Source organism: Dermacentor silvarum, chromosome 4 (genome assembly GCF_013339745.2).
Source record: "Dermacentor silvarum isolate Dsil-2018 chromosome 4, BIME_Dsil_1.4, whole genome shotgun sequence".
Lineage (NCBI taxonomy): Eukaryota > Metazoa > Arthropoda > Arachnida > Ixodida > Ixodidae > Dermacentor > Dermacentor silvarum.
Genome location: NC_051157.2, coordinates 27,202,757 through 27,230,442, shown reverse-complemented (window position 1 = coordinate 27,230,442; position 27,686 = coordinate 27,202,757). Strand labels below are relative to the sequence as shown.

The window sequence follows — 27,686 nt, the reverse complement described above, 5'->3', positions numbered from 1 at the left end:
ATAGTGGGACGTCGGTGCTTTAGTCACATGGTACATTTCTCCGCACACGTCCCCCTCCCACCTGCTCTCCGAATGCTCGCCGTATTCCAGTGGCGGGTCGAGTGTGCCTGCTCTCACTGCGCTGTCGCCCGACTCCGCACTGCGCGGTTGCCTGCTCCTGTTCTCCCAATGGAATTCGCCATAAGAGCTTATGCCCTAGACAACAACTTATTTCAGAAGGGCAACGCTGCAGGGTCAGCCGAAGGAGCTCAGACCAGCCCATTGCGGGTTTTCCATGCGCGGATCTACACTTTACGGCAGTATCTCACGTGAATAATAGGAGCATAAACGCAATAACATAGCACATAAGAATCCAGTTAGGATACCATGTTTGCAGTGGTGCAACAAGCATGTCACAAACTCTGGCTATATTTACCTTGATTTTAACCTGCTAAAACATGTTTGCTCATGACGGGTAGTTCATGGCATAATATCTAATCTTTCATTTCTTCACAGAAACGCTCGGCAGTAACACAAGCACTTAACTAACACTGCAGCTTAGATTATATCAGCCCCACCACTTGTTTCTTTACCTGCTTCTCAAAATTAGACCTTTCCTCACCGGTTAATTTGAAGTGGCGGTAATATGAAGTAAGGCTAATTGAGGCTTAAAGCTATTTGCAGCATACGCAAAGGACTGTACGAATATTTAGTCTCTGTTCCGTGCTACACGTTTAACTCCCTTGAGCAATTTTACAACTTGCGATATCCAAGCCGCAAATTTTCAGGACTCTCGCGGTTTTGAAGAAGAAACTGCCGTTCAGGCATGACAGCAGAAAGAAGCCGACATATCCTTTCAATAAGTACGGCTCGAACCACCAATATCCCAATCATGCACGAAGGGAACGAGCGCGCGCAGCAGCAGAGCGAGACGGAGCGAGGGCCGTCCTGGCCGTGACGTCACTCGCGAGAGGGCGCCACTCCGACTTCTCGCTGCTAATACCTACCTACCAGTCGTCCACCGACTTAATTTCGCATCCATTCAATCAAATTACTTATAAAGCAAGTTTTCTCAGCGTACGGAATTTATCGTGGTGGTTCGCAGGATGTGACGTCATGCTTTTGAGCTCCACTGATCGGCATGACTCCTGCCGTATTCAATTCAGGGTAGAATGCAAACACACCCGTAGACCTAAATCTAATTGCACAATTAAACACCACAAGTAATCAAAATAGTCTAAAGCACGGCCTCCACTTTAGCGTTTCTCATAGCCTAGTGGGCCGTAGAAGAGCATCAGTTATAACTTGCACATGACTCTCTATACCTTCCGGTATATCCGTTAATACAACCATCAGCGCAAAAAAGCCGGAAAGATCGGCGTCCGGTTGAAAACACCTAAAGTGCGTTAAGTGCCTTTAACGTATGTGCGACTATATTGGCGTGTCGTCAAATTGTCGTCCGGCACAACTGAGCCCGAGCTTTAACTATACCCGTTCACAACTCTATTTCCTTCTCCTATAGGTGGTGACAGCTACATTATCGGGAATTCCAATCCGATGACTGTTCCCCGCCGAAATAGTATGCACACAATAAAATATGAGCACGCAAAGAACACTTGACGTTCTCCCGCTCGTTATTTCTGCTCTTGTCACAGCAACCAGCGTAACATCTTTAGGCGCGGTGTTTTCATATTGAGACACAATAATTACCGCTCCTTTATAAAGCCACCAAGTGATAATCAGAACAGCAGGGACAATTCGCGTTATTCAAGGTTATCTTGCACAAGCATATTTTTCTGTCGTAATGACTTTGCTGATGTGTGACACGTAGGCATGAAACCTTTACTTAGGTAAACATAGCAGTGGTTTCGAGCACCTAGCTTTGTTTGGTGCATATCATCAGAAATTCACTCCCCGTTCAGCTAACTTTCGGGCTCCTACGTTCCGTCACGTGCGTTTTTACTGCCATAGCAGTTACAAGCTCCATGCTAAGTTCGCTGTGCAAGTGCGCCCTTTCCGTTACACTGTGGCTGTCACTATATATATATATATATATATATATATATATATATATATATATATATATATATGTGTGTGTGTGTGTGTGTGTGTGTGTGTGTGTGTGTGTGTGTGTGTGTGTGTGTGTGTGTGTGTGTGTGTGTGTGTGTGTGTGTGTGTGTGTGTGATTGAGTGAGTGAGTGAGTGAGTGAGTGAGTGAGTGAGTGAGTGAGTGAGTGAGTGAGTGAGTGAGTGAGTGAGTGAGTGAGTGTGTGAGTGTGTGTGAGTGAGTGAGTGAGTGAGTGAGTGAGTGAGTGAGTGAGTGAGTGAGTGAGTGAGTGAGTGAGTGAGTGTGTGAGTGAGTGAGTGAGTGAGTGAGTGAGTGAGTGAGTGAGTGAGTGAGTGAGTGAGTGAGTGAGTGAGTGAGTGAGTGAGTGAGTGAGTGAGTGAGTGAGTGAGTGAGTGAGTGAGTGAGTGAGTGAGTGAGTGAGTGAGTGAGCGAGCGTGTGCGTGTGCGTGTGCGTGTGTGTGTGTGTGTCAGCGAGAGAGGGAGGGAGACAAATCCTTATTTTGATGGGGCATGGAGAGGGTTGGATCCCCGTGGCGGGTGGAGCCTTCATCCAGGGCCCCAGCGGTGGTGGCAGTACTTTCGGCTCTGGCGAGCAGCTTTCGCTGATTCTCCACTGCCGAGCAGGGCAGCACCATTTACCACTTCTCGTGCATTGCGTTTCGGTGGAGAGAGTTATTGGGGATTTTTCGCTATGCCCTTGTGGTATGGTAGAGGGTAGCTCGCTTTGTACAGAAAGGAGAAACGGGTTGATAAAGGTGGGGTACATCACGTGGAGGAACTTGAGGTGAGGATAGGTGTTGGTTTGGAGTTGTCTCCAGGGTGGCTTCAGCTCTGGTTATGGATGGGTGCGGTGGCGGCATCGTTCTTCTCGAAATGCGGTAGGGGTGAAGTGTCTCATAGTAAGTATGCAGTCAGTGTGGACTGGGGTCTTCTGGCGTCTCTTGCATAGCCCTGTTGCAGAGAACTCGGGCTATCGTGTGTGCATGATAGTTTCTGCTGACGGCTTCGTGTCCCGGTGTCTAGATTATCGTATACCCACTGAACACACATTGGTCTAGAAGCCGTCTTCAAGACGTCTTGACAAGATAAGCAAGACGTCTTCAAAACCATTTTAAACGTTGACAGGACGTCTTGGAGACGTTCTGGCAAGATATTAAGACTTCTTGAAGACATCTTACCAAGATTTTGTCGGACGTCTTAAAACGCTCTGTAGCCGTCTCTAAGACCGTCTAATGCACCGCCAAATTTGGGATATCAGACGTCTTGCAAGACATCTGGTAGACGTCTTAAAGACGGCTAGAAAGCGTCTTGCAAGACATCTTGCGAACGTTTTGAAAACGGCTACAAAACGTTCTGCTGGACGTTTTGAGGATGTCTTGAAAACGTTTTTAAATGCTTTGAACATCTACTTGCCAACTAAGGCATGACCTTTTCTAGCCGTTCGTATTTAGCTAATTAAGCCCTAAATTGGTTTACAGTATTTACAAAAGATAGTGAGTGTAAATATACTTAGTCTAAAGTGCACAGGACGTGAAATCTGAACACGACGTAGGTTATTTCAACACAATGTATTCCATAAAGTTACCAAGTCTTCCCGTTGTGGAAAAAAAGTGAAGAAACAAATAAGGAATAAACACGGTGACTGTCAATATATACATACTATATTAAGTACAACGGATTTGAACTCTCTAAACTTTAGTTCAACACGTAATCTATTGTGAGCTAGGGGAAGCACTAGCATACTTTAAAGTCTCTAGAAGCTGAAATTACGTCATATTACAATCGAGATGGTCTGTCTCCTTCCGATGTCAACTATCCAACGAAATGTTGCGTAGCTTCAGTGATCTTGCTAGACACGGCATACATTGCTCATTATGGTCCGGGAAGACCCAATATAATTTTACTTACGTTGTCAACACTGATCTAGATTTGCAGACGGAATAATATCAAAGACTCCTGCAACACTATTACAGAATTTTTCCTTGCATGGATGTTTGGCACACTCAAGAATTTAGATACACCAAACACCCTTCCATTATAGCATTAATTATAAAGGAATTGAGTGTCTCCTTGTTATCTGCTACATAGAGAAATCAATGAGGATGTTCGTATTCTTTGCAATATTGAAAAAAAGGTTGGCTTTACCGACAGTACCAATCCCTATGGCCCATTTCTTACAACCTACCATAGCAACACTGAAACATTGGCAAAGCCACAAAAGCGATAAACACGTGTCAAAGCCACGTAGGCTTAACATAAAGCAAGATTGTTCACACAAATAAATTGCTAAAGTGGTCAATGGTTTGAAAGAATTTTTAATAAATCAGTAACATGCCACTACATAAGCAAAATGTTTCTAATGCACTTCCTAGAGTTTTGCATTGTGGCTGTCTGTTATAATTGGTCACTTCACAATTCAGGGAACTGGCTTAGACATTTCCACAAGCTGATGATGCACCCGCAGAAAATTTAGCGCGTTCTAATGATGCTTGGCCTCAGATTTTGCACCTGCAATTAGAAGGTAAGACAAAAGATTAACAAATATGTTACAGTGAAACTTCGTTATAGCGAAACAGGATATAACAAATTACTGTATACAACAAAATGACGTTCCCGCTGAAATCACCGAAGAGATGAATGTTTTTATAACCTCGTTTCAACGAAGTAAAATTATCCTGCCAATAGATACACCAAACTTCAGTTTTCTCCGAAAAAAGAAATGCCCGACCCTTGCAGGCTCGCTTCTGCTTTCCGCAGGGTAGAGCACACATTCCTTGCCGATGTTTAAAACGTTTACGTATTTGCGTTGAATCCACCGTTCAACACTGGCCCTTGTCACCACTACGCGTAGGTGCGCATAAGCAGACTCTAGATCGCCGTGGCAATTCCTCTCACTGCGGCACCGCGCAGGCTAGTTAGTGCAGCTATAGGCGACGCCTCAGAGATTGCGCCGGTGCAATTTCAGAGGCCACGCCTCCCTGTGTGTACCACGTGCTGCTCGCACATGACGAGCATTGTTGGTGTCGCAGCGTGCAACCTATTCAACCGTCACCGTTTCAGCGGTTTCGCGATGCTGGAGACGACCCAAATAAAAGCGGTAACGAAAGATCATCACATTGAAACAGAAGGCAGCTATCGTAAAGGCAATCGTGTCAGATGCTAAGAAGTGGTGTGTTAAGGACACCGAAGTTTCTTTTGCTGTTTTATCAGAAGTTCAGCGAGCACGTGGCCATGTAGTGGTTCTGCTGGCCGAAAAGCCGTCTTCTTCTATACAAGTTGAAATTTGTGCGCGACATTGCGCATGTATTGCAGTGAACGGCAGTAATGAATATAATGACGTAATTTTGGCTCCCCCTTGGGCTTCGCTATAAAAAGATTTTATTGCATATGACTGGTAAGAGTTCCGACTCATTTATACCGCAGCCTTGTTTGGAAACACTAACTGTTAGAAATCCGACCTAGGTATCTTCCGTATGCAGATGCAACAATGCCATCGCTGCAATTCGGCCTTAACTGTAGCCCCGGTAGCAAGCTCCCGATATACTACCGTGAAATCCGGATTCTTGGCGATAACAACATCCTTGTCCAAGAAGGCCAGTGCCATGGTTGGAGGTTGCCACGTCATCCACAACTACATCGCAAGCGACATTTTTCGTTTTCAAATCATACACATGCTGCAAGCCCTTTTTCGAAATTGCATCTTTTGTTGATTTAAATGTAGTAGCAGTTTGCACCGAAAAACAATTCTACACCGTGTCCTTCACATGTACCAGTTCCTGATGCAACGTGCAGGCAGGAACATATATGCGCCGCGCGTCATAGGTTTTCAGAAAACGTGACAAGGCCTCCTCTTGGGACATGTTGAATGGCAGCGTCGACTCAAGGACGCGCGGCCAAGCGAGGTCACTGGTCAACTTGAACGATGTTCTACGCAACGAATGAAACACTTCCGGGGTAACCGCACTCAGAATGTTCGCGACGTAATTTGAGCCAGGCGCGTAGCCCGGATATTTTTTTCAGGGGTCGGGTTGGGGGAGCTAAAGCACTGCGATCGTCCTGACTGTGGTGCTTCGTTCTTTTAAGCTCCCAGGCGTCGGAGAAGCGTTGAGACGCGAATGCCCATAATAGCCGCACGTTCGAAGGATACGCGCCTTTGTTAATATAGGCGACGTGCCAGGCACAAAAGGGAGCAGGGCGCCGGCCGTAAAGAAATAGACAAAATTAGGAGAGGGGGAGGGGCGGAAGCCCGGTCACCCACCCCCACCTGATACGCCACTGCCCTGAGCGTTCTGATTTAGAGCAAATTTGCCGGGATCGCCGTAAAATTTTTGCTTTAAAATCCTCGCGACCAGATTTCTGACAATGACTTGCACAGATTACGTCCGAGTGAGCATAACCGGAAATGTTCATTTGTTCCATGAAATATCGTTGAGGCCTGCCCCATTGCCCACCACGCGCGCCCTCGAGCTCGCACGACCCTCGCCTATGTCACTTGAGTGAGCAAGGCCATCGCAATTGTTCTGAAACCCTATGAAGTCAATGTCCCACGTTTAGGCCCGCTAGTTGCAGCATGAACAGGCAGATGTGAAGATTCAGAAGATATGTTCCAAGCATTGTATACAGAACAGCCTGCGCGAATCGCGACTATCTTTACATCAGCGAAAGCAGTCTCTCTGAAACCGCTTGAAGCAAGAAATTATGTCAAAGAGATGAATTAGAAATGAATCACAAGTGAAGAAACAATGTCGTTTACATTGCAGTTGCGGAGCACGTGGCAGGCTGAATATGCCACCGACGAGAAAAGGCTTCTATCATTGCTAAAGAAACTGGATTTGAAAAGAGTTTCCCGAATACCTTGCTATCCAGACTACAGAAAACTACAGAAAAAAAAAAAAAACGCTGTATCGCAACGATGGCAATATCCTGCCTGCAGACGCAGAATGCCGTCGTTTCGAGCAGTTCGTGTTTTGATCAAGGCTTCCGTACGTCAAATTCTTATTAGCACTTTTTGATCGGCGTCCTTTGTTTTTTTTTCTTCTTGTAACATGAACTCCAGAACCAAGAGAAAACATAAGCCAGATGCAGCATTGAATTTGAACTGATTATCCTAGCTGTTGCAAAGTATGCAAGTCAATGTGAGCAAAATTCTAGGTATTAATCATTCTTGTGGTTTAAATTAGGACTGATAGATTTGTCAATAACCAAGTGAAGAAGCATAAAAAAAATTCGGTCGAAACTAGCAGTTAATGAGGACACAAAAATGCCTATGCCGCACATACAGGCCACACTTAGAATTTATTTATTTAAAGGCGCAAACGATTTGACATTGCATCCGTGTGTTATTCTTAAGGCCAACATCTTGTTCTGTCATTACTGAGGCCTCAATGGCGTATTCACTTTCTTCTGTCATCCTCGCCTCAGTCATCATCCTCGCCGCGGCTCAACCTACTTAGCGGTTGGTTCAGCTTACCGGTAACAACATACTCAATTAAAATGACAATTACATGACAAGCGCCATAGGCTAGTCATATCACTACTTCAAACCATTAAGTTATTAAGCACCTGGAATAGCATGTCAGGCGAATAGCCAGGCTACCATCTCCAGCATTTCATTAAACAATGTTTCTCTCTCTCTCTCTCTATGTGACACAGAAAGCAGCTTAATAACGTAATGGTTTGAGGCATGTGATATGACTGGACCATTGCACTTGCCTAAGTGCTATATCTGCCACATGCAATGTTTTTTTTTTTTTTTTAATTTGGATCAGTTTAAAAAAAAATAAAACCTTGTAGAATGAGAACATACGGTATGTTCTCGTTCTACATGGTCCTTTTTATTTCAGCTGAACTAAATTTTAAGAACATGTGGCAGATAGCACAATTGTGCTGTCCAAATTGTTCTAAATTACTCGATGAGGCGGCCTATTACTTCTACGAAAAATCAAAACTTTTAATTGAACAATTGACAGTTACAATAAAGAACTTTTATTGATTACCTCACTGCACATATTTTAATCGTAGCTAGTGATTATGCCAGGCATATCGACTTGGAACAAATTCTGAGGATGGCAACGGTTTCGATATATGCAGTATCAAACTTGCAGTAAAAATGCACAGTTTTTAAACTTAATTTTTAAGAAAAGGCTGATTCATACATTGAAGCACACACTAACTGGAACGCCAATGCATTTCGGTGGACACATTCAAAATTATTATATCGACACTAGCGTAGTCCTCAAATCTCGTTCTAAGTCGATATGCATTTCATACCCACTAACTACAATGCGTAGATTAAAATATGCGCTGCAAAGTAGTTAGTGTTTATTAGCGCAATTAAGTAAATTATTCGAAAAGCATATTGATTTCTCGTAACGTAATGGCCGCCTTATCGAGTAATTTTGATCAAGGGTTATAATTGTGCTATCTGCCACAGGCATTTTTTTTTAATTGTTGCCGCTAAAAAAAAGACACCATGTATATGAACACATAATCCGCTCTGGAACAATAATGCGGCCTGACTTGTAAACTATATTTCCGCATGTCTATGGAACAATAGGAATAAGAAATGACCTTTTCAGCGGTGCAAATAATTAGTCTTGCGACAAAGGCCCATCGTTGTGCGCATCACAGGAAACCACTCTCTCATGCATCGGTCTGTTTACCAGCGCTTCAGCTTGCTGATACAACGCTGCAAGTGTCTAAGTTTGCTCAACGCTTGACGCTACGCGCGAGTAGATTATGAGTTGAGGTTATAACTTGCAGCACAAACGCCGATGCGAATTAATTTAAGCCACGCACAGTTACTGGGTTAAATTGATAGTGCGAAAGAAAATTATGCGCAAAACGGCGTGTTCCTGAGTCTGCATCCATGAGCAGGCACCCACAAAGTCGCAATATTTTAGAAGTGCCAACCAGCAATCAATAGATTCGAAACGTGGGTCACTGTAGCTCGACCGAATTCATATTACAAGTTACATTACCGTCACTAAACGGAAATCAAAATAATAAAACAGGTGGCCCACACGCAAACAGTACAATACGAGTTGAAACGTAACACATTGCAAGCAAGCGCAGTAACACGCAACAGCAAGCGCGCGATTTTACGCAAGAACAATGGGGATCAAGATTCCAGGCGGGAATATTTTTGAACGGCGCTACCGCGCCAGCCAGGAATTGAATAACAATAAACATGCCAAACAAATTATGTCGGCTACGCAAGTTTGCCTGATCGCGTTCGTGATCGCCAACAATGCGGGAATGGTGGGCCACTATAAGAGGAAGCAGCGTTCTGTATCGCCAAACGAGCGACGCTAGTTGAAGCCCTAAAGTTTGTTGTAGCTAACGCTACAAAATAAGGACGAGAACCGACTTGCCCGAGCAACCGGCGCTGCTTCCCGCCGTGAAAGATGTGAAAGGGGAAAGATTCGAAGGGCAGGTCGTGAGAGAGAACGGCAAAGTGAGGTTGGAGGCGTCGAGAGAGAGTGGTTGTGAAGAGGCAACGGCGCGATGCAGCCAGGGCCGTCGGGCATGGGGGGAGGTAGAAAATTCCAATCTCATCCTCCTTCCATGTCTGCCAGTCACGGCGCCGTTAGCCTTTCGTTAGCACGGAGAAAGGAAACTCCGGAAACGCGCTCGTGTAGAGCGCGCGCACTGAAATGCGCAATACTTGCAGCGTTAGCTCCGGATAGTTAGGAATGGTGAAATCGACATTCTCAGGAATCGCTACACCGATTTCGATGACGTTTTTTGCATTTAAAATAAAATGTAAAATCAAGTATGGGCTGGAAGCAGATGTTGATTTAATGTCGGCGCTGTCTTTCGAAAGAGTCTCGAAAATTCGAAAGTGTCAAGATTAAAACTCTGCGACATAGCAATACTAAACGATATCGCAATTTTGTAATGCGCACCTAAGAACACGTCCAAAGCAGACAGAGTAGATTCAGTATACGCGGCTCTGAAAGATACCGCGAATTATCGAAGGTGTTTTATGTTGGGCAAAGCCCTTGTAAACGTTGTGAGAAGTGCACGTGGACTACAAACTTCCTTCGAAAGCAAATTTGCCCGCCTTAAGCGCTCCAATCTAGGTAGACGCTAACATAATACCCCCCCCCCCCCCCCCCCCCCGCCATGCATCGGCTGTATATGGCTGCACTGAGCTGCTGGCCAACCGTGCGCAGTCCTGGTGACTGCAATATCGGTTTTGGTGCAGTGTTACGAGTTTGTTAAGTGCGCGCTTCTATTGTGAAAAATATTCCAAGTAAATATACAAAGCAAGGTCATTCAAAACATTTCAAATATGTCGCAAATAAACGTTGCAGTATTAAAATTTCGGGCAAAGCTTACTACAATATGTGGTGCACTTCTAAAATCGCCGTGCGGTACGTGGTTGCAAATAATTGGGCAAAACGAACACGTCTAGATGAAATGCCATGATATGCTGCTCTCCCCCCAACGTGCACATCATTATTTATAGCGCCAGTTTTAGCTATAGCTTTTGAGCGTATATAGGTATTTAATTTGAAAGAGCGATGAAATGAACGATTCAGTCTCACAACTTCGGAGTACACGACGGTGAAAAGTGTTATAAGAAATTGATGAAGTTGCGATACTATAGTTTTTTTTACTACTGGATTGAACAGCTGACAGCGGAATTTTGATGCAGCTCAATGTGCAGATTGCCGTAGGAGCTAAAAACTGTCAAATAACGCGCTGGCGGGGAGGTTGAACTAGCATCGTGCGAAAAACGCCCATTGTGGCAGCCTGCAGAAAACCGCACAGGTAAAAACCCGATCGATCTTCTGCCACAAAAATATATCATCGGACTCACCTGTTCATCTATCTGAAATTAACGCTCACACTAAATTTGCGCCGCTGCTCAGCGTAGGCACACGTTTTTCTGTTACCCGCCACGGTAGGTAAGTGGCTATAGCATCGCGCTGCTCAGCTAGAGATCGCGGGTACGACAGGATCGAAACGCAACAACGATCGTGTACTTAGATTGATGTGCATCTTAAAGAACCCAGGTGGTCAGAATTAATCCGGAGTCTCCACCTACGGTCTGCTTCCTATTTTAGGCACGTACAACCCTTGAATTTATTTTTCACTTTTTCAGTTTCCTCAATTAACGTGGTTAAAGGCCTTAGGTCTTGCATGTATGCTGCCTTCAATCTAGCACATTTTTTACGTTTGCTTCATGTTTTTTTTTTTTCTTCGTGAAATACGTATAGACGTTACGACCGGACGTACAGCGCAGCCAATGGAATTGTACACCTTACAGGATGGTAATATGACAAACCAAAGGAAAGGCAGTGCATGTACATGTTTTTAAGTACAGACTGCGTGGCCAGTATGGGTGCTAAATATATAACAACCGTATAAAGCAGCGGAAAGAACTGAAATGCATATTGTATACATATACCTGGATAAGGATCCGCACAGATATCTTCGAGACGTTTTTACAAATCGTTTTGTAGCCGTCTTAGCAAGATGATAGCTTAAAACAGCTTAACAAGACACCTTCAAGCCGTCCCTCGCAAGACATCTTCAAGACGTACATATAAAGACGTCTTGTAGCCATCTTGAATAGTTGTAGACGTTCTAGTTCATTTTGGCTGGTCCAAGACGGCTACAAAACGTCTTGTGTTCAGTGGGGCGGGGTATTTCGTTCAAGAGGTTGAGAATATCGCATGCTACTTTATGTAGATGGCCTTTCGCGTAGGCTCGACATGCTCACCGACAATCTGTAAGAATACATATTTCATCATCCTGTCTCGATGCCGAGATGGCGAGGGCAATGGCGACCTTTTCTGCTTCGGCGACGTGTACGAACGGAGACGGATAGTAGTTCCTGCTGTCTGTGTCCTGCCACGCTGATTACCATGCCCTTCCTATTCGGGTACATGGCCGCATCTGTCCAGCGAGCAGTGCAGAGAGTGCCGTATCTTCGTTCTATTGTTTTGACTCGTGCGTTTCTGCTGCCCAAGTAATATCCCGGATGCATGTTACGCCGAATAGGGGCCACCATTATTTGCTCATGTAGAGACTTGAGGAGTACTTGTTGACTGTTGGTTGTCGTCACGGGGTATTGCAACCTTCGAAGAGTGGTTCTGCCTGTTCTAGTGAGGTTGAGGCGTGTGATTTGCGCATGTCTGTGTGCTTCAATTAGTTCTTCGAAGGTGTTGTGGATGCCCAGGGATAGAAGTTTCGTTGTTCCGCTGCCCGGAGGAAGGCCGAGGGCTTGTTTGTACACTTCCCGCAGTAACACGTTTATTTGGGCGTTTTCTGTTGATGTTAGGTTGAGATAAGGTGTCGCGTACGTGACTCTACTGACAATAAGAGCCAGAGTCAAGCGTAGTAGGTCTTTTTCCTTCATGCCATGTCTGCGACTGGCGACTCTATTGAGCATGCGAGCTACGCTGTAGGCAGCTTGTCTTACTGCGTTTATAGTGTGATTATTGCGACCATTATCTTGCATGTAAACACCTAATATGCGGAGTGTTTGGACTCTGGGTATAGGTTCTTGGTTTATATATATTTCCATGGCCTCTCTGCCTGTGCTTTTGCTTCTGGACTTCTTTTTGAGGACGAGAAGCTCGGATTTTTCTGGGGAGCATTCCAGGCTGCGCTCTTTGACGTATTCGGTGACAGCGTCTGCCGCCGCTTGTAGGGCGTCCTGCTGTTCTCCATCCGAGCCTCGAGTTGTCCAACTGGAAATGTCGTCCGCATATATTGCGTGACCAAGGTGTGGAATTTTCTCTAGATGCTCTGGGAGGTTTTTCATGGCGACGTTGAAGAGAAAAGGTGATAAGACTGATCCCTGAGGAGTGCCTCTATTTGGAACTTTTTTTCTCTTTTGTTCTCAGGGTATCCACGCCTACTGTTGGCGTGCGGTCTTTTAAGAATGCTCGAATGTAGTTGTAGATTTGTTTGCAGCAATTTAGTTGCGATAAGTTTTTTTTTTTTTTGATGGCCTCATGAGCTACGTTGTCCTATGCTCCTTTAAGGTCCAGTGCGTTTTGCATGCCCGTGTGCTTGCGCCCGTGTGCTTGCGTTTTTGTGCATGTTAAAGAACCCCAGGTGGTCAAAATTAATTCGGAGCCCTCCACTACGGCGTGCCTCATAATCAGAACTGGTTTTGGCACGTAAAACCCCAGAAAGAAGAAATTTTATTACGAATTGCCTGTGGCATAAGCATACATCGACTTATTGACACTGGATTACCCGAAGAGGTGGACGTTGCTCACAGTGAAAGTCAAAATGCATAATTGACTTATTTACCAAATTTCACTAATGGTCTTCTCGACTAGTTATTTTAGCGCACATATTGCTTTATACGAATTGATGCGAGTGATTTCACAAGGCACATCGACTTGGAAGGAATTTGAAACTAGCACCGCTTTTGAGGTGAGCGCTGTAACACGGTAAAAATGCACTGTTGTGCCACTTATTTCTTTTAACAAAATGCCGTTTTAGGAACTGAATATCTGAAATAACAGTAGCACCAATGCACTTTGTCACAAACTTTGGGAACACCTATCTGAAAATTGCCCTCATACTCAGAATTCATTCCAAGCGGATATGACTTTCGATGTCAGCGGCTACAATTCGCAAATTTCATGTGTGCTGTAAAATAATTAGTGTAAAGGTTAATTAGCAAAACTTCATTAATTCGTGAAATATTACTTTCATTGCTAATCCAAAAAATGTCCGCTTCTGGAAGTAATCTAGCTCAAAAAATATAATGGGGCAATCCACGGGGTATTTTTTTAAATTCTGTGTGATTAACATCCTGTATATCTTGTGTTGCCCAGTTACAATTTTTTAACAAATTTATCAAGAAATCATTTGATCCTATCACCAAGAAATATTCAGTAGTACACTAGTTAAGCTTGCTCTTAATATAATAGGAAATTATTCTTTGTTTTTCACACATCCGCAGGGTAAAGACTGGCTCAACAGACGTGGTCATAATCAATGATTTTCAACTGATAAAGAAGTATCTCCCTAAAAAAGAACTTTTGAACCGGCCACAGAACTGGTTCTTCAATGAAGGAGAATACCAAGGTAATTAAGGAGGTTGTGTAAATTTTATTTAGTTATGGAAGCTTATGAATATTTTTTTTTCATTTGTCAATTCGCGAGCTGTTTCAACCTCTTGTTTACACAAGTAACTACAACTTGTTCAGAAATGTTGCTACAAGGCTGTTGATATTCGGGCGGCAAGGAATCCATTTAGCAAAAACTTATGCATGCCATTTGAATAACGCATATACAAATTACAAGAGAGCACTAGTGTGTTTGTGGCTTTTGTACAAGCGAGGTAATGAATAAACAAATTTGCTACACCGTTATGACTTTCTCCTTTCGTCATTTTTCTTGTTTGTTCTTTTTTGACATTTCTTTGTCACGGATGTATTCTGTCTGCTTGATATAGCCGACCCTACAGTGTAGTGCTAGCTCAAGGCAACAACAAATACTGCTCTATTATTACTGCTCTATTATTGCGCTAGCTAGGTATTAGTACTTGTTTCGTTAGGACAATAATTGGAAAGTGCACAAGAAAATACAATCCACAACACCGGTGCGCGCCACCAATCAACCAAACTGCATGCCTTAATAACTCCATTTATGCCATCACGAACACCCTTATATATTGTTCTCATATTTGGCTGTCATATGATCTACGTATGTTCTAAGTAAAACACGAATATTAAACCTCGCCTATCACTTTCCCAAAAGTTAAGTTTCACTCCAAAAAGATTGACGCAAAGGTTCAAGCAAACGTTTTGCTGACTCAACGCATCTGAGTGCAGAACTCAAGATGTTTAACCAGGCAACGTTCTTCGTTTTATCCCCTACTAGGTGTGGCTTCGTTCAACGGCGACGTATGGATGGACAACCGACGATTCAGCATGCAGGTTCTGCGGGACATTGGTTACGGCAAGACATCCATGGAGGAAAACGTCAAGGTAATGCGCCAGCCAAAAGCCTCGTGCTGCAAGTTCTGCGCTTGAAATGGTTCACGGCCGAGCACATTTAGAAGTTTAAACGCTTTCAGCGAATCAAGAAGTGTTTGGACCGCGCTGTCAAAACTTACTCGCGCCGAATATTGTGTTACTGATAGGCAGGGCTGGGCAAAGATACTTTGCAAATGTATAATGATACAGATAAAATATAATATGCATTTTTTCTTACTCCTGTCAACATGGATACAGAAAAAAACCTATTCCTGCGAAAGACAGCTTCTGTTACTTACTCATCACATCTCAGCAGTTCTTGACCGAGGTTCTTTTATTTTCACGGTATCTTTCTGGACTTTTCTAAGGCTTTCGACAGAGTACCTCACCAAATACTTCAACTAAAATCGGCACTTTTGTATATTGACCGGACCATCCTCAAATGTATCGAATGCTTTTTATGTAACCACGCCCAATATGTTATCGCTAATAATTACGCTTCCTCTCCTTGTTCTGTTAAATCTGGCGCCCCTCAAGGTTCCGTATTAGGTCCACTACTGTTCCTGATCTATATAAGTGATCTTCCAGATCATATTAAGCTATTTTCAGACGACTGCGTTATCTATTACGACATAAATAACCGTAATGGTACACTTATCTTTCAATCTGACCTAAACAATATTTCCGAATGGTGCACAAAATTGTTAATGATCCTTAACATCCGCAAATGCAAGTACATGACATTTTCGCGAAGTAATATTACGTCATTATCTTCAGAGTACAGAATTAATGGCATCTGACTGGAGCGCGTGGCTCCATACAAATATCTACGTGCTTACATATCTGATGACTTGTCACGGCACACTCATATTGACAACATAAGTAAATGAATCGAACTCTCGGGTATTTCCAATGCAATTTTGTCCAAGCTCCACAGCGCCAAAAAGTATTCATTCATCAAAAATTCGTTCGTACGAAGTTTGAATACGCGAGTGCAGTTTGGGATCCGGCTTTTGACTGCATTTAGCATTTGACAATTTTGACAGCAGCCATAGTATTTTCCCTCATGTTATCAATGTGATTCCTAATGGTGAACTGCAGACCCAGTTTTGTGCAGCTGCCGTGGAATAGTAAAACTTTCTGCTGGACGAGTTGGTTCATACTTGCAAAGAAGATGGTTATGCGCAAAAACAAAAAAACAAAAAAAAACACGGACACAGAAGTAGACGGGGACGAGCGATTGCGCTCGTCCCCGTCTACTTCTGTGTCCGTGTTTTTTTTTTTTTTTTTTTTTTTTGCGCATAACCATCTCCTTTGCATGCCGTGGAATAATTTGGCAAATAGTGTATTTTAGGTGACGTGACTTCAACCAGCATGCCGGAGTGGAGATAGATGTGCGACAGCGACGGCTGGGAGACCCTGGCGAAAGAAAAGGTCTAATAAAACAATGCTCCATTTTTAGCGCTTGCTTGTTGCAACTACCAGTTGTGACGTAATAGTTCAGCGGAAATCCGCTAGGTGGAGATAAGTCATTAAAGGGAAACTGAGACATTTACCCAAATGTAGCAATTGCTACAATGGAAACCCAACCGGGTTCCTCGAAAGAAAGCCTCGCAGTTGAAGAAAAATTCGTCCTGGTCTGGGACTCGAACCCGGGACCACCGCCTTTCCGGGCCGCTCTGCCATCTGAGCTAACCAGGCTCCCCGTGAAAGTGCGCGTCCCTCGTGCGCTTTCACTCGCACGTTCAGCATACGGCCAATTAGAGTTTTTTTTTCTACACGTGGACGCGACCATCGGAGACTGAGCCCTTAACAGCTTCGCTGTAAAAGCTTCAAGTGCTGTCAGTGACTCTGGGTGTCATTGTGGATTTTCCCATAGGTGTATATTGCATCCTATGGTAAACGATACTTCGTATGGTGCATCGAAAATAGAGATACTGGTACACGATTTCCCGAATATATCATGATACAGGTACCTTCAATAATCCCCAGCCCTGCGGATAGGTGTCGCAAATTCAAAGCAAACTCAGCGCTCTTTCCCGTTGTGTCAGTGACCCTCTTTTTCTGCGCCAGATGACGCCACGAAAGGAGCTATGGCGTCAGCAGCGACGTTGCTCTGCCATTGGTCGCCACATGTTCCGCGGACTGGCGATCATGGCAGCGACAGAGCGAGCGCTCGAATGACACGACAGAACGCGCTGGGTAGTCAATGAAAATGTCGAGTTCTTGCGCAGTGTACGTGAACTCACGCAGCGATGGCAGAGCATTTACTCTCCTATGACTTATGCTGTGCGCATTTTCAGCCACTATTTTTTCACACTCAGTGTCTTCGCCCACCCAGCGTCTACACCCCGCTCAGCGAAAGTGCCTAGGATGACCGCCGTAGTGATATGTAAGGTCTCGACACATGATCCCAACGCCCACAACCGTCGCAGTCAGGTACTCGAGTACTAGAGCGACAAGCGAATGACACTGTCATCGTGGGGTCATCATGCCACCGTCGTCATCCTTGTCGTCAGTGCATACAGCTAAAGGGGTTTTAACAGGATTGAGTGAATTTTCCACAACGTTAGAGGCGTCGGGAAGAGTCAGGAATGTAAGCATTGTCCTTCTAAAGAAGATCAATGCCGGCAAAATTGCTTATGTTTATTAGGAGAAACGTAAAATTGAATAACTTTGCCTTCTGTGGAGTTACGTAGGCGCTCGAGTGTGCACTAACATTATGGAGGAAGGAAATTCGAGTCTGCATGGCCCCGTCGCTCTGCTATTTGCTTCAATAAAGCATCCTCCATCTGACAAGAGCTCTTCGTTCGTGCTGCCAGGGAGGCATTGTCCTTGGAACTGGAACACTTCCACCTTCGACTAGTCTGCAAATGAGACAACCATGAAATCAGCGCAAACGTTAAATGTCGGGGAGCCTGGCGCCAGTAAGTATGCAAAAATGCTCGTATCATACCGTCTAACCCCCTAAGCTGCTGTTTCGCTCATTTATAATAGCTCTGCAACAAAATTGGAGACAGCGGCACTGGTATTTCCGAAGGCTCATAGTTCATCTCCTTGTTTAAAAATCAAAATTTTCTGCTCACCCCTCGTGGTACCTCGGCTTGCAGGGTGAGTGCCACGGTATCGTGAAGCAAATATCCAGGGCCAATGGCAGCCCCATACCGGTCCACAACTTACTGCTTACAAGCATCTCCAGCAACATCGCTTCGCTCGTGTACGGCACACGGCACGCTCACGACGACCCGCACCGATTATACATGGATAAGATGCTGCTGGGTGTGTTCGAGGCGATCGGAAGCGGCAGCATGCTTGAGTTCCTGCCCATGTTCGTGCGCCAGCTTCTCAGGAAGCTGCCATCCACACGCAGAAATGACATGGCTACCAAGGTCAAGGAGTTTATCCAGTACACGAAGTAAGCTGTTGGAGTTTTCATATGTCGTTCGACGTTGTTTACAAGTTACGCAAACTTCCACCTGTAAAACGACAGGTTTTATCTGATTTGCGCTTGATAAATTTTATTCTGGCCGTTTCGGTTTCGAAACTCAATATTGTTTCAGTACCACGGTGCGCGGAGTCGCTTCTATTGTGGCAGATGTCTGCGAGAATCAGAAAATAGTGAAAGGAGCTCGGAACGTTATAGAAGGTTAGGGAGCTCAGAGAGGCGAGATGGAGAAAAAAATCGACGAAATATAACATTAAGAGCCCGCATGGTAGACAAGGTCCTCAAATTTATTTAAGTAGAATGAAGTGGCGAAAATTGCACGGCTTCGGAAACAGTGAAACAGCGAAACAGCGACTTTAAGACGCTATTCCCGGACAAAAACAGATACATATATACCGGGTGTCCCAGTTAACTTGGACCAAGCTATAAAAAAAAACTAAAAGCTCTAGAGAAATCGTACCTACTGCATAGTAGCAAGTCATGCGTACTTAAAGCCAGTATTTTTTTTCATAACGAAGTATTAATTAATTAATTGATTTTAATTAGTGAACTTTTTAATTTTTGCTCGAATCGCAAACATGTCAGTTACAAAGTTGTAGGGCACCTCATATAACCTCCGAATCAACCATTCATTTCCTGCTGAAGTGTGCCTGTTTTGTTTCTTCCAAGGAAAACAAAAGCCCGCGAAATACGCGAGATATGAAATAGATGCGCGCTCGCGCTCCGCAACTCAACCACCTCCAAGCAACCTTTGAAAGATGTACGGCTGCATTTGTTTATCGCCGCATCGTACAAGGCTTCGTCATGTAGGATGGCTCGAGAGGTTTCGCAGCCTAACTAGAGTGGTGCGATAAGCGTCAGCATCTGCGGACGCAAGAATGTTGTGCTCGATCATGAGGCACTCGGAATAGTTTTACCTTCGCGTGTCATGAAAGCGGACCCAGAGGCGGCGAGAGCGCGGGAAGCGGCGGCAAAACACCGGAAGCGTTCTCTACCCGAGGTTGGTGGCACCGATGCTCGGTTCAAGCGCGAGCTTCGCGAGCCTTCAGCTCCGGGTCCGCTTGCCGGCGTTGCCCTATTGCTGCAGCTTTGCGACCCCTCAGGTCCGGGTCCTCATGCCGGTGTGGCCGTGCTGCTGCAGCTTCGCGAGCCCTCAGCTCCGGGTCCGCTTGCCGGCGTTGCCGTTTTGCTGCAGCTTCCTTCGCCCTAGACTCCGGGTCCGCTTGTTGTCTGCGTCGCCATGCTGCAGCAGCTTTGCGAGCCCTCGACTCCGCTTGCAGTTGAGCCGCCACTCTCGCCTTTTCATCCATACCGGGCGCGCCGTTATTAGAAGCGACCGTTATCATCCATGGCTGCAGAGAGAAAGAGAGCGTGCGTCGGGAACGAACGCCCTCGGGCACCGCAGCGCCCCTAGCGTACTACATGCAAACCAGAGCTACGGACGAGAGAGAAAGAGACCGCGCGTCGGGAACGAACGCCCTTGTGCACCGCAGCGCCTCTAGCGGACTCCATGCAAACCATAGCTACGGACGACGGGCGACGAGGGAGGGACAAGGCTCGGCCCTAAGGTGCTTCGCCCCTAAAACAGTGCGTAAAATTACAGTCCCAAGTGCACCGCCATGGTTTCCCGGCTTCGAAATCCCCCACCTACGGCTCCGCTACGCTTATCAATGCGTCAGCGGCGTGTTCTCATGATACCGCGACCATCACATAGCGTGAAGCCCTGTATCGAGCTGCCGCCGCTAGTAAAGTATCCGTGGCTATTCGCTTGGGAGCGCTTGAGTAGCAGCGTGCGAGTGCGTATCCATTTCGTATTTTGGATGTTTTGCGCGTTTTTCTTTTTTCTCGGAAAAACCAGAGGCAAAGCTGAGCACGAAACAAATGCTTGATTCGGACATTATTTGAGGTGCCCTACAACATTGTAATTGATATGTGTGCGATTCAAGCAATAAATAAAAAGGTCACTAATTAAAACCAATTATTTAATTAATACTTTGAGATGACAAAAATAACGGCTGTAAGTGCACACGACTACGGCCAACTATGCAGTCGGTACGATTTCTGTAGAGCTCTTAGGGTTTTTTTTATCTTCATCATCGTCATCATCATCAGCCTATACAGTGAAAGCTCGATGATACGAATCTCACGGGGTCACGAAAAATATTCGTATTAGCCGAAATTCGTATCATCGAAACACAATAAAAACTACAGTCGAATCTCGATAATTCGAATTCGAAGGGGCCCGAAAATTTGTTCGAATTAAAAGGACGTATTTTTGAAGTATTCGTGCACCATATCACGATGCACGAACGGTGCGAGTCGTGAAAACATCGCGGCGCGTAAGCGCATAGCAAGCGCGGGCCACGAAACTGCCCACGCCGGCTAACGGTCGCTTCCCGATAACAGCAGAAAACGAAGCTTCAGGAAGCGGGCGGCGCCGGTACACGGGTGCGCGCGCGCGGAGACCGTCGAAGGTGAGGGAGGAGGGCGGCATGGAAGCGGATTCGGCCGCGTCAACTCCGCCGCTTCGGTGGCTCCCCTCGTCCTCCCTCTCAACTCCCTCGTAGCTCTCTCACCTTCGACTCCGTGCGCACATCTCCGTGCGCGCCCGCCGCCGTGCTGGCGCCAGCTTATTTTAGCCGCTCCCTGTAGTTTCGTTTTCTGCCGTTATCGGGAAGCGAGCGTTTGCGGGCGTGAGCAGTTTCGTTGGCCCGACTGCGCCTCCGCCGCTGCTTCCCTCTGCGCTGCTGCCGCAGCGTGCAAGGTCAACATGTGACTAGAAAATAGAGGAGAAGGGTTCACTGCCATTTTATCCGCGTGGCTGAGACGTCTGCACTAGTGTGTGCTAGAATACGGTTGTCTAGAACACTCTAGTCGGCACGTACACGCTTGTTCCGGCGCGATGCAGAAACGGCGACCTTGCAATTTGAGAGAGGGCGAAATTTCCGCCGCGGGTTCTTTTTTTATTTCTTTCCCCCTTTCCTTCGCGCGCGGCATTGAGGGGTCTCTCCTGAGCTTTTGCTCTATGCGGTGTCGGAGCAATTCCGGTCGGAGGCACCGCCGCGTGATTTGGCGCGCTGCTAAGAGCATTGTCGGTGCGCGGTATGTTCGAAATAAGCGTGTTCGAATTAACGAGATTCGACTGTAGCTAAATTAAAGAGTCAGAGGTGAACTCACTCAGGCACATGTACGTAAAAAGCATTTATTTCTTGAAGAAAAAGTCTCTAATGTCCTTCTATCTCGGTAGACAATCCTATCTCGGTAGACATAGCTCGCTGCGACTAGGTAAAATGGCGCAAACACAACGAACGCGGCCCGAAGCACAGCAGCCACTCCGTCCGATGCGCGGCCGCCGAAAAGGAGGAAAAGTACAAAAGCGCCACCGCTTCAAACTCTTCGCGCCCAGTCGCGGAGTCCGCGCTGTCCGGCGCCGCGTCCGCGCCTCCGCACCAAAAGATGACGGGAGAAAGCGCGTGACTGCGCGCTGTTCTCTTTCGCGGCCGTCAGTGGGGCGGCGTTTATTCGTATCAACCGACGCAGGCCGAAAATCGATTCGTAACAACCGTTCTATAGCACGTTGCAAAGTATTGGGGCTCGGCCGGGACCACAGAAAAATTCGTATCATCCGGAAATTCGTATTAGCCGTGATCGTATCATCCAGCTTTTACTGTATTTTGTGTCCACTGCAGGACGAAGGCCTCTCCCTGCGATCTCCAATTACCCCTGTCTTGCGCTAGCTTATTCCAACTTGCGCCTGCAAATTTCCTAACTTCATCATCCCATCTGGTTTTCTGCCGACCTCGACTGCGCTTCCCTTCTCTTGGTATACATTCTGTAACCCTAATGGTCCACCGGTTATCCATCCTACGCATTACATGACCTGCCCAGCTCCATTTCTTCCGCTTAATGTCAACTAGAATATCGGCTATCCCCGTATTCTCTGATCCACACCGCTCTCTTCCTGTCTCTTAATGTTAGTCCTAAGATTTTTCGTTCCATCGCTCTTTGTGCGGTCCTTAGCTTGTTCTCGAGCTTCTTTGTTAACCTCCAAGTTTCTGCCCCATATGTTAGCACCGGTAGTATGCAATGATTGTACACCTTTCTCTTCAATGACAGGGGTAAGCTCCCAGTCAGGATTTGGCAATGCCTGCCGTATGCACTCCAACCCAATTTTATTCTTCTGTAAATTTCTTTCTCGTGATCAGGGTCCCCTGTGAGTAATTGACCTAGATAAACGTACTGCCTTTACAGACTCTAGAGGCTGACTGGCGATCCTGAATTCTTGTTCTCTTGCCAGGCTATTGAACATTATCTTTGTCTTCTGCATATTCATCTTCAACCCAATTCTTACACTTTCTCGATTAAGGGCCTCAATCATTTGCTGTAATTTGTCTCCATTATTGCAGAATAGGACAATGTCATCTGCAAACCGAAGGCTGCTGAGATATTCGCCGTTGATCTTCACTCCTAAGCCTTCCCAGTCTAAGAGCTTGAATATATCTTCTAAGCATGCAGTGAATAGCATTGGAGAGATTGTGTCTCCTTGCCTGACCCCTTTCTTGATAGGTAACTTTCTACTTTTCTTGTGGAAAACCAAGGTAGCTGTGGAATCCTTGAAGATATTTGCTAAGATATTCACGTATGCCTCCTGTACTCCTTGGTTACGCAATGCCTCTATGACTGCTGGTATCTCTACGGAATCAAATGCATTTTCATAATCTATGAAAGCTATATAGAGAGGTTGATTGTACTCCGCAGATTTCTCGATTACCTGATTGATGACATGGATATGATCCATCGTAGAATATCCCTTCCTGAAGCCAGCCTGCTCTCTTGGTTTGCTGTAGTCAAGTGCTGTCCTGATTCTATTGGAAATTATCTTGGTGAATATTTTATACAATACTGAAAGCAAGCTAATTGGTCTGTAATTCTTCAATTCTTTGACGTCTCCCTTCTTATGGATTAGTATAATGTTGGCGTTCTTCCAGCTCTCTGGTACACTTGAAGTTGTGAGGCATTGCGTATAAAGGGCCGCAAGCTTTTCAAGCATGACATCTCGTCCATCTTTGATTAAATCTACTGTTATTCCATCATCTCCAGCAGCCTTTCTCCTGGTCATGTCTTTCAAGGCCCTTCTAACTTCATCGCTAGTTATAGAAGGAGCCTCTGTATCCGGTTCATCACTACTTCGAATGAAAGTAGCTTGGCTGTTTTGGGCACGGTACAGGTCAGTATGGAATTCTTCCGCTGATTTTACTATGTCATCAAAATTGCTGATGATATTACCCTGCTCATCTTTCAGTGCACACATCCTGCCTTGTCCTAGTACCAAGCTTTCTTCTTACTGATTTAATGCTGCGTCCATATTTTACGGCTTCCTCAATCTTTCCCACGTATAATTTCGAATATCCCTTACTTTCTTCTTGTTGATCAGTTTTGACAGTTCAGCAAATTCTATCTGATCTCATGAGTTGGACACTTTCATGTTTTATCGTTTCTTTATTAGGTCCTTTGTGTCTTTGGAGAGCTTACCTACTGGTTGCCTTGGTGCCTTACCTCCCACTTCAATTGCTGCTTCTGAGATCAGCCTTATTACGGTTTCATTCATTACCTCCATGTTGTCTTCATCTTCCTGTTCTAAAGCTGTATATTTGTTAGCGAGCACCAGCCTGAATTGGTCTGCGTTTACCCTTACTGCATCTAGGTTGGCCTGTTTCTTCTTGACCAATTTCTCTCTCCTCTCTCTCTCTTCTTCAAATTGAGAGAAATCCTAGGCCTCACTAACATATGGTCACTGCACTTTACCTCACCTAACACTTCTACATCCTGCACTATGCTTGGATCGGTAGAGCGTATGAAATCTATTTCACACTCGCAAACATGCTCTAGGAGTGTACAAACGCTCATCCCGACTCTACCTTGGACAAGTGGGAGAAGTCCCTCAGAAGCTCGCTTCTCGCCGACGAGCAATGGGCCATCCAGCAGGCCCACGAAGCGGCCGCCAGGTATTCCCTGTCGGTCCCTACGTGGGAGACGCCCGCTACGCCCTAAGCGCGTCCTGCAGGACCTTAATAAGTTTTGCCAGTCCAGTCATTCCTTATTTCTCCATTAGGGCTTTTCCAGGTCTACTTCCTGTTGCTGCGCTTCCTGAAGAAGGTATTCATTATTCGGAGCCTATTCCTTTCCGCGAATTCTACCATTATCTCTCCTCTTGCGTTCCTAGAATCGATGCCATATTTGCCAATTGCTTACTCACCAACCTGCTTTTCCCCACTTTTGCATTGAAGTCGCCCATGACTACAGTATACTGAGTTTGCACCTTTCTCATTGCTAATTCAACATCTTCATAAAACTGTTCTATTTCTTCATCATCGTGACTGGAGGTTGGGGCGTAGGCTTGTACTACCTTCCTTCTGTACCTCCTATTGAGCTTTATTACGACGACTGCTACCCTTTCATTAATGCTGTAGAATTCATCAATGTTGCCTGCTATGTTCTAATGGACTAGAAATCCTACACCTAATTCTCTCTTATCTGGAAGACCTCTGTAGCAGAGCACGTGGCCGTTAGTCAGCATTGTGTAAGCTCACCAGTTCTTCTACTCTCACTAAGGCCAATAATATCCCAGGCAATGCCTGATAATCCCTCAAATTGTCCTGTTAAGCTAGCCTCACTCGAGAGGGTGCGCGTGTTGAACGTTGCCAGGTTCAGTTTCCATTGGCGTCTTGTCCGGACCCAGAGATTCTTAGCACCTTCTGCCACGTCGCAGGTCTGACCGCCGCCTTGGTTAGGTGCTCCGCAGCCTCTGGCGACTGAGGGCCATAGGTTAATTCTAGTAGTCATGACTCATGAAGGAAGTAGTGGCCGAATACTGCACCAGGGAGGCCAATTCCTGTTCTGGTGAGGGAGTGACTTTGATGAAGCTTAGTGGGCCTTCCTAGTTTGGTTGCACGTAGACTAGAATAGCCCCACTAGCTCTCGGCGATATTTTTTTTTGCCAGTGTCAGGCGGCACTCCATGCCTGAAAATGTAGTGGACTGGAGTATGATTCGAACTTACGACCCTCAGATTTGAAGCATGGGGTTCCAGCTCTGCTCCATGCCACCACCCGGAGACCCGGACACCCGGTATATAATCTATGTAGAGAGACGAAGGACGCAAATGAGACTAAATAAGCAAACTTCAAAATGTCGAACATCGAGGATTAGGCACTACTTAATGATTAACTTATGGTGACTCACTGCGTGCTCACCAGTACAATTTTAGGACATGAAAGCAATTGTGCGCATACGCCTCTTGTCAGCTCCGCATCGATTTCAGGCGGCAAGTCGAGGAGCACAAGCAGACTCTTAACAACGATTCTAATCGGGACTTCATCGACGGCTACCTCAAGAAGATCAAGGAACACGAGAAGGAGCCGAAATCAAACTTCACACGTAAGCCTCTGTCTTAACAGTACGCCACATGGTACGTCGCCTACCACGTCAAGATTAGGTATATCACAATGCATAATTTCTCATTTTCAAAAAATTGTTAGTATCGATTTTTTTCACAGTGACCTATACTTGCAAAGTATTGTTTGGGTATGCACAAAGCAGTAGCCGGCATCCCCCATGAGTAAATTTATTTGAATGAAATTTGGAAATGCTACAACTATTGTGTCGCGGGCTCCTATACAAAGAATAAATTGTTCAATGAACAGAGGATAACATGAGGTTATATCAAAAACGTTCCGGTACTTAAGAACATTTCGTACCCATGCGCAAACAGCCAGCAGAAATAAGAATAGCAAGAAAACGGCATATTCTGCACTTTCGGCAGATAAATAGGAGCCAATGAATCAAGACAAAATAAATAAATAAATAAATAAATAAATAAATAAATAAATAAATAAATAAATAAATAAATAAATAAATAAATAAATAAATAAATAAATAAATAAATAATCACAAATGGTATATTAAGCACTACATAGGTGCAATATTGCATTCAGTAAAGGGCTATGGCCTGGCATCGCCAATGACGCCCAACATCTTACATTCAAAATTAATTTAAACACTCTAATCCTTTAATCCTCAGTAAACACGCCTATCGGGCCATTATGCCGACAGTTGGCGTGTTTGTCTTTTTTTTTTCGCAGCTAAACACCTCGTGGGCAATGCCATGGCGTTGTTCTTCGGCGGCTCAGGCACAGTCACGCTGGCCCTGCAGTGGCACTTTCTCAACTTCGCCGACAAGCCGGACACGGTGCAGGCCAGAGTGCAGGAGGAGATCGACCAAGTGGTGGGCAGGGAGCGCCAGCCAACATGGGAAGACCGCCAGAAGATGCACTACACCATGGCCTGCATCTGGGAGATGAACCGCTGGAAGACCGTGTCACCCCTAGGAGTGCCCAGATGGTAGGTGTGCCAAGCAACCATCACTGTTATCATCACATCATCGCAAGTCTATTTACGTCCACTGCGTGGCGGAGGCCTTTAAGAACCATTCCCAACTACCTCCGGGCGTCATTGTTGACACTGCCGGATTCGGCCTTATTGTCAAGTTCTCCATCTTATCAACTTCTCCTCACTCATAGCCAATCAGAGAGAGCTTGCGCTCTTTCTGATTGGCTGAGGATGCAAACATGGCGGAATATGACAACATGGCGCAATCTGACTCAGCGCAGAATAACACATCCGGTTTTCCAGGAGCCGAATCTGTCTTACGCCTGCAAATGTCTTACTTTTGGATCTATAATCTTCTGCCGTCCACCAAACATATAGCCAACGGGCGACTAGAAACTTCAACACAATATGTAAGCATGTGCGAATATTGTAAATTTCGGATAATAGTGTATTGCGCTTTGGTTTTTGATTGGACGATATGGTGTTCGTAAGGCGTGGAAATATTCGTTTATGGCTGAACAACTCGAGATAAGAATGATTGTTTGAGCGTTCAGGAAAAAATAACTATGAGGCTGATTCAAATGACCGTCGTTAAATCATCTCAACCAAAAATATTTTGACCAATGTTCTGAAAAACTACACTTTAAAGATTTGATGTAGCTCCTCCTTACAAAGCTCACGCAAATGAACATGCCTTCTTCCATAACTGTCCTGGTGTTTAATTACCTAAGCAATAAATCATGCTTCGTTGACATTAATGGACAGAGCTCTGTTGGGTATATGAACGTCACCAGCGGAGTTCCTGAAGGATGCGTTCTTGGCCCTCTTCTCTTCCTGCTGTTCATAAATGA

The 27,686-nt window shown here is 45.3% G+C and overlaps 1 protein-coding gene across 1 annotated transcript in view; it reads left to right on the top strand.

The window, feature by feature from the left end:
• LOC119448414 (cytochrome P450 2A3) overlaps positions 1–27,686 on the top strand; it is a 43,284-nt gene that overhangs the window by 4,328 nt on the left and 11,270 nt on the right. The window contains exons 3-7 of the mRNA XM_049665359.1: positions 13,986–14,110; positions 14,909–15,015; positions 18,114–18,418; positions 25,769–25,884; positions 26,589–26,847. Coding sequence (XP_049521316.1) covers positions 13,986–14,110; positions 14,909–15,015; positions 18,114–18,418; positions 25,769–25,884; positions 26,589–26,847 — 912 coding nt within the window. The remainder of the gene's footprint in view (positions 1–13,985; positions 14,111–14,908; positions 15,016–18,113; positions 18,419–25,768; positions 25,885–26,588; positions 26,848–27,686) is intronic.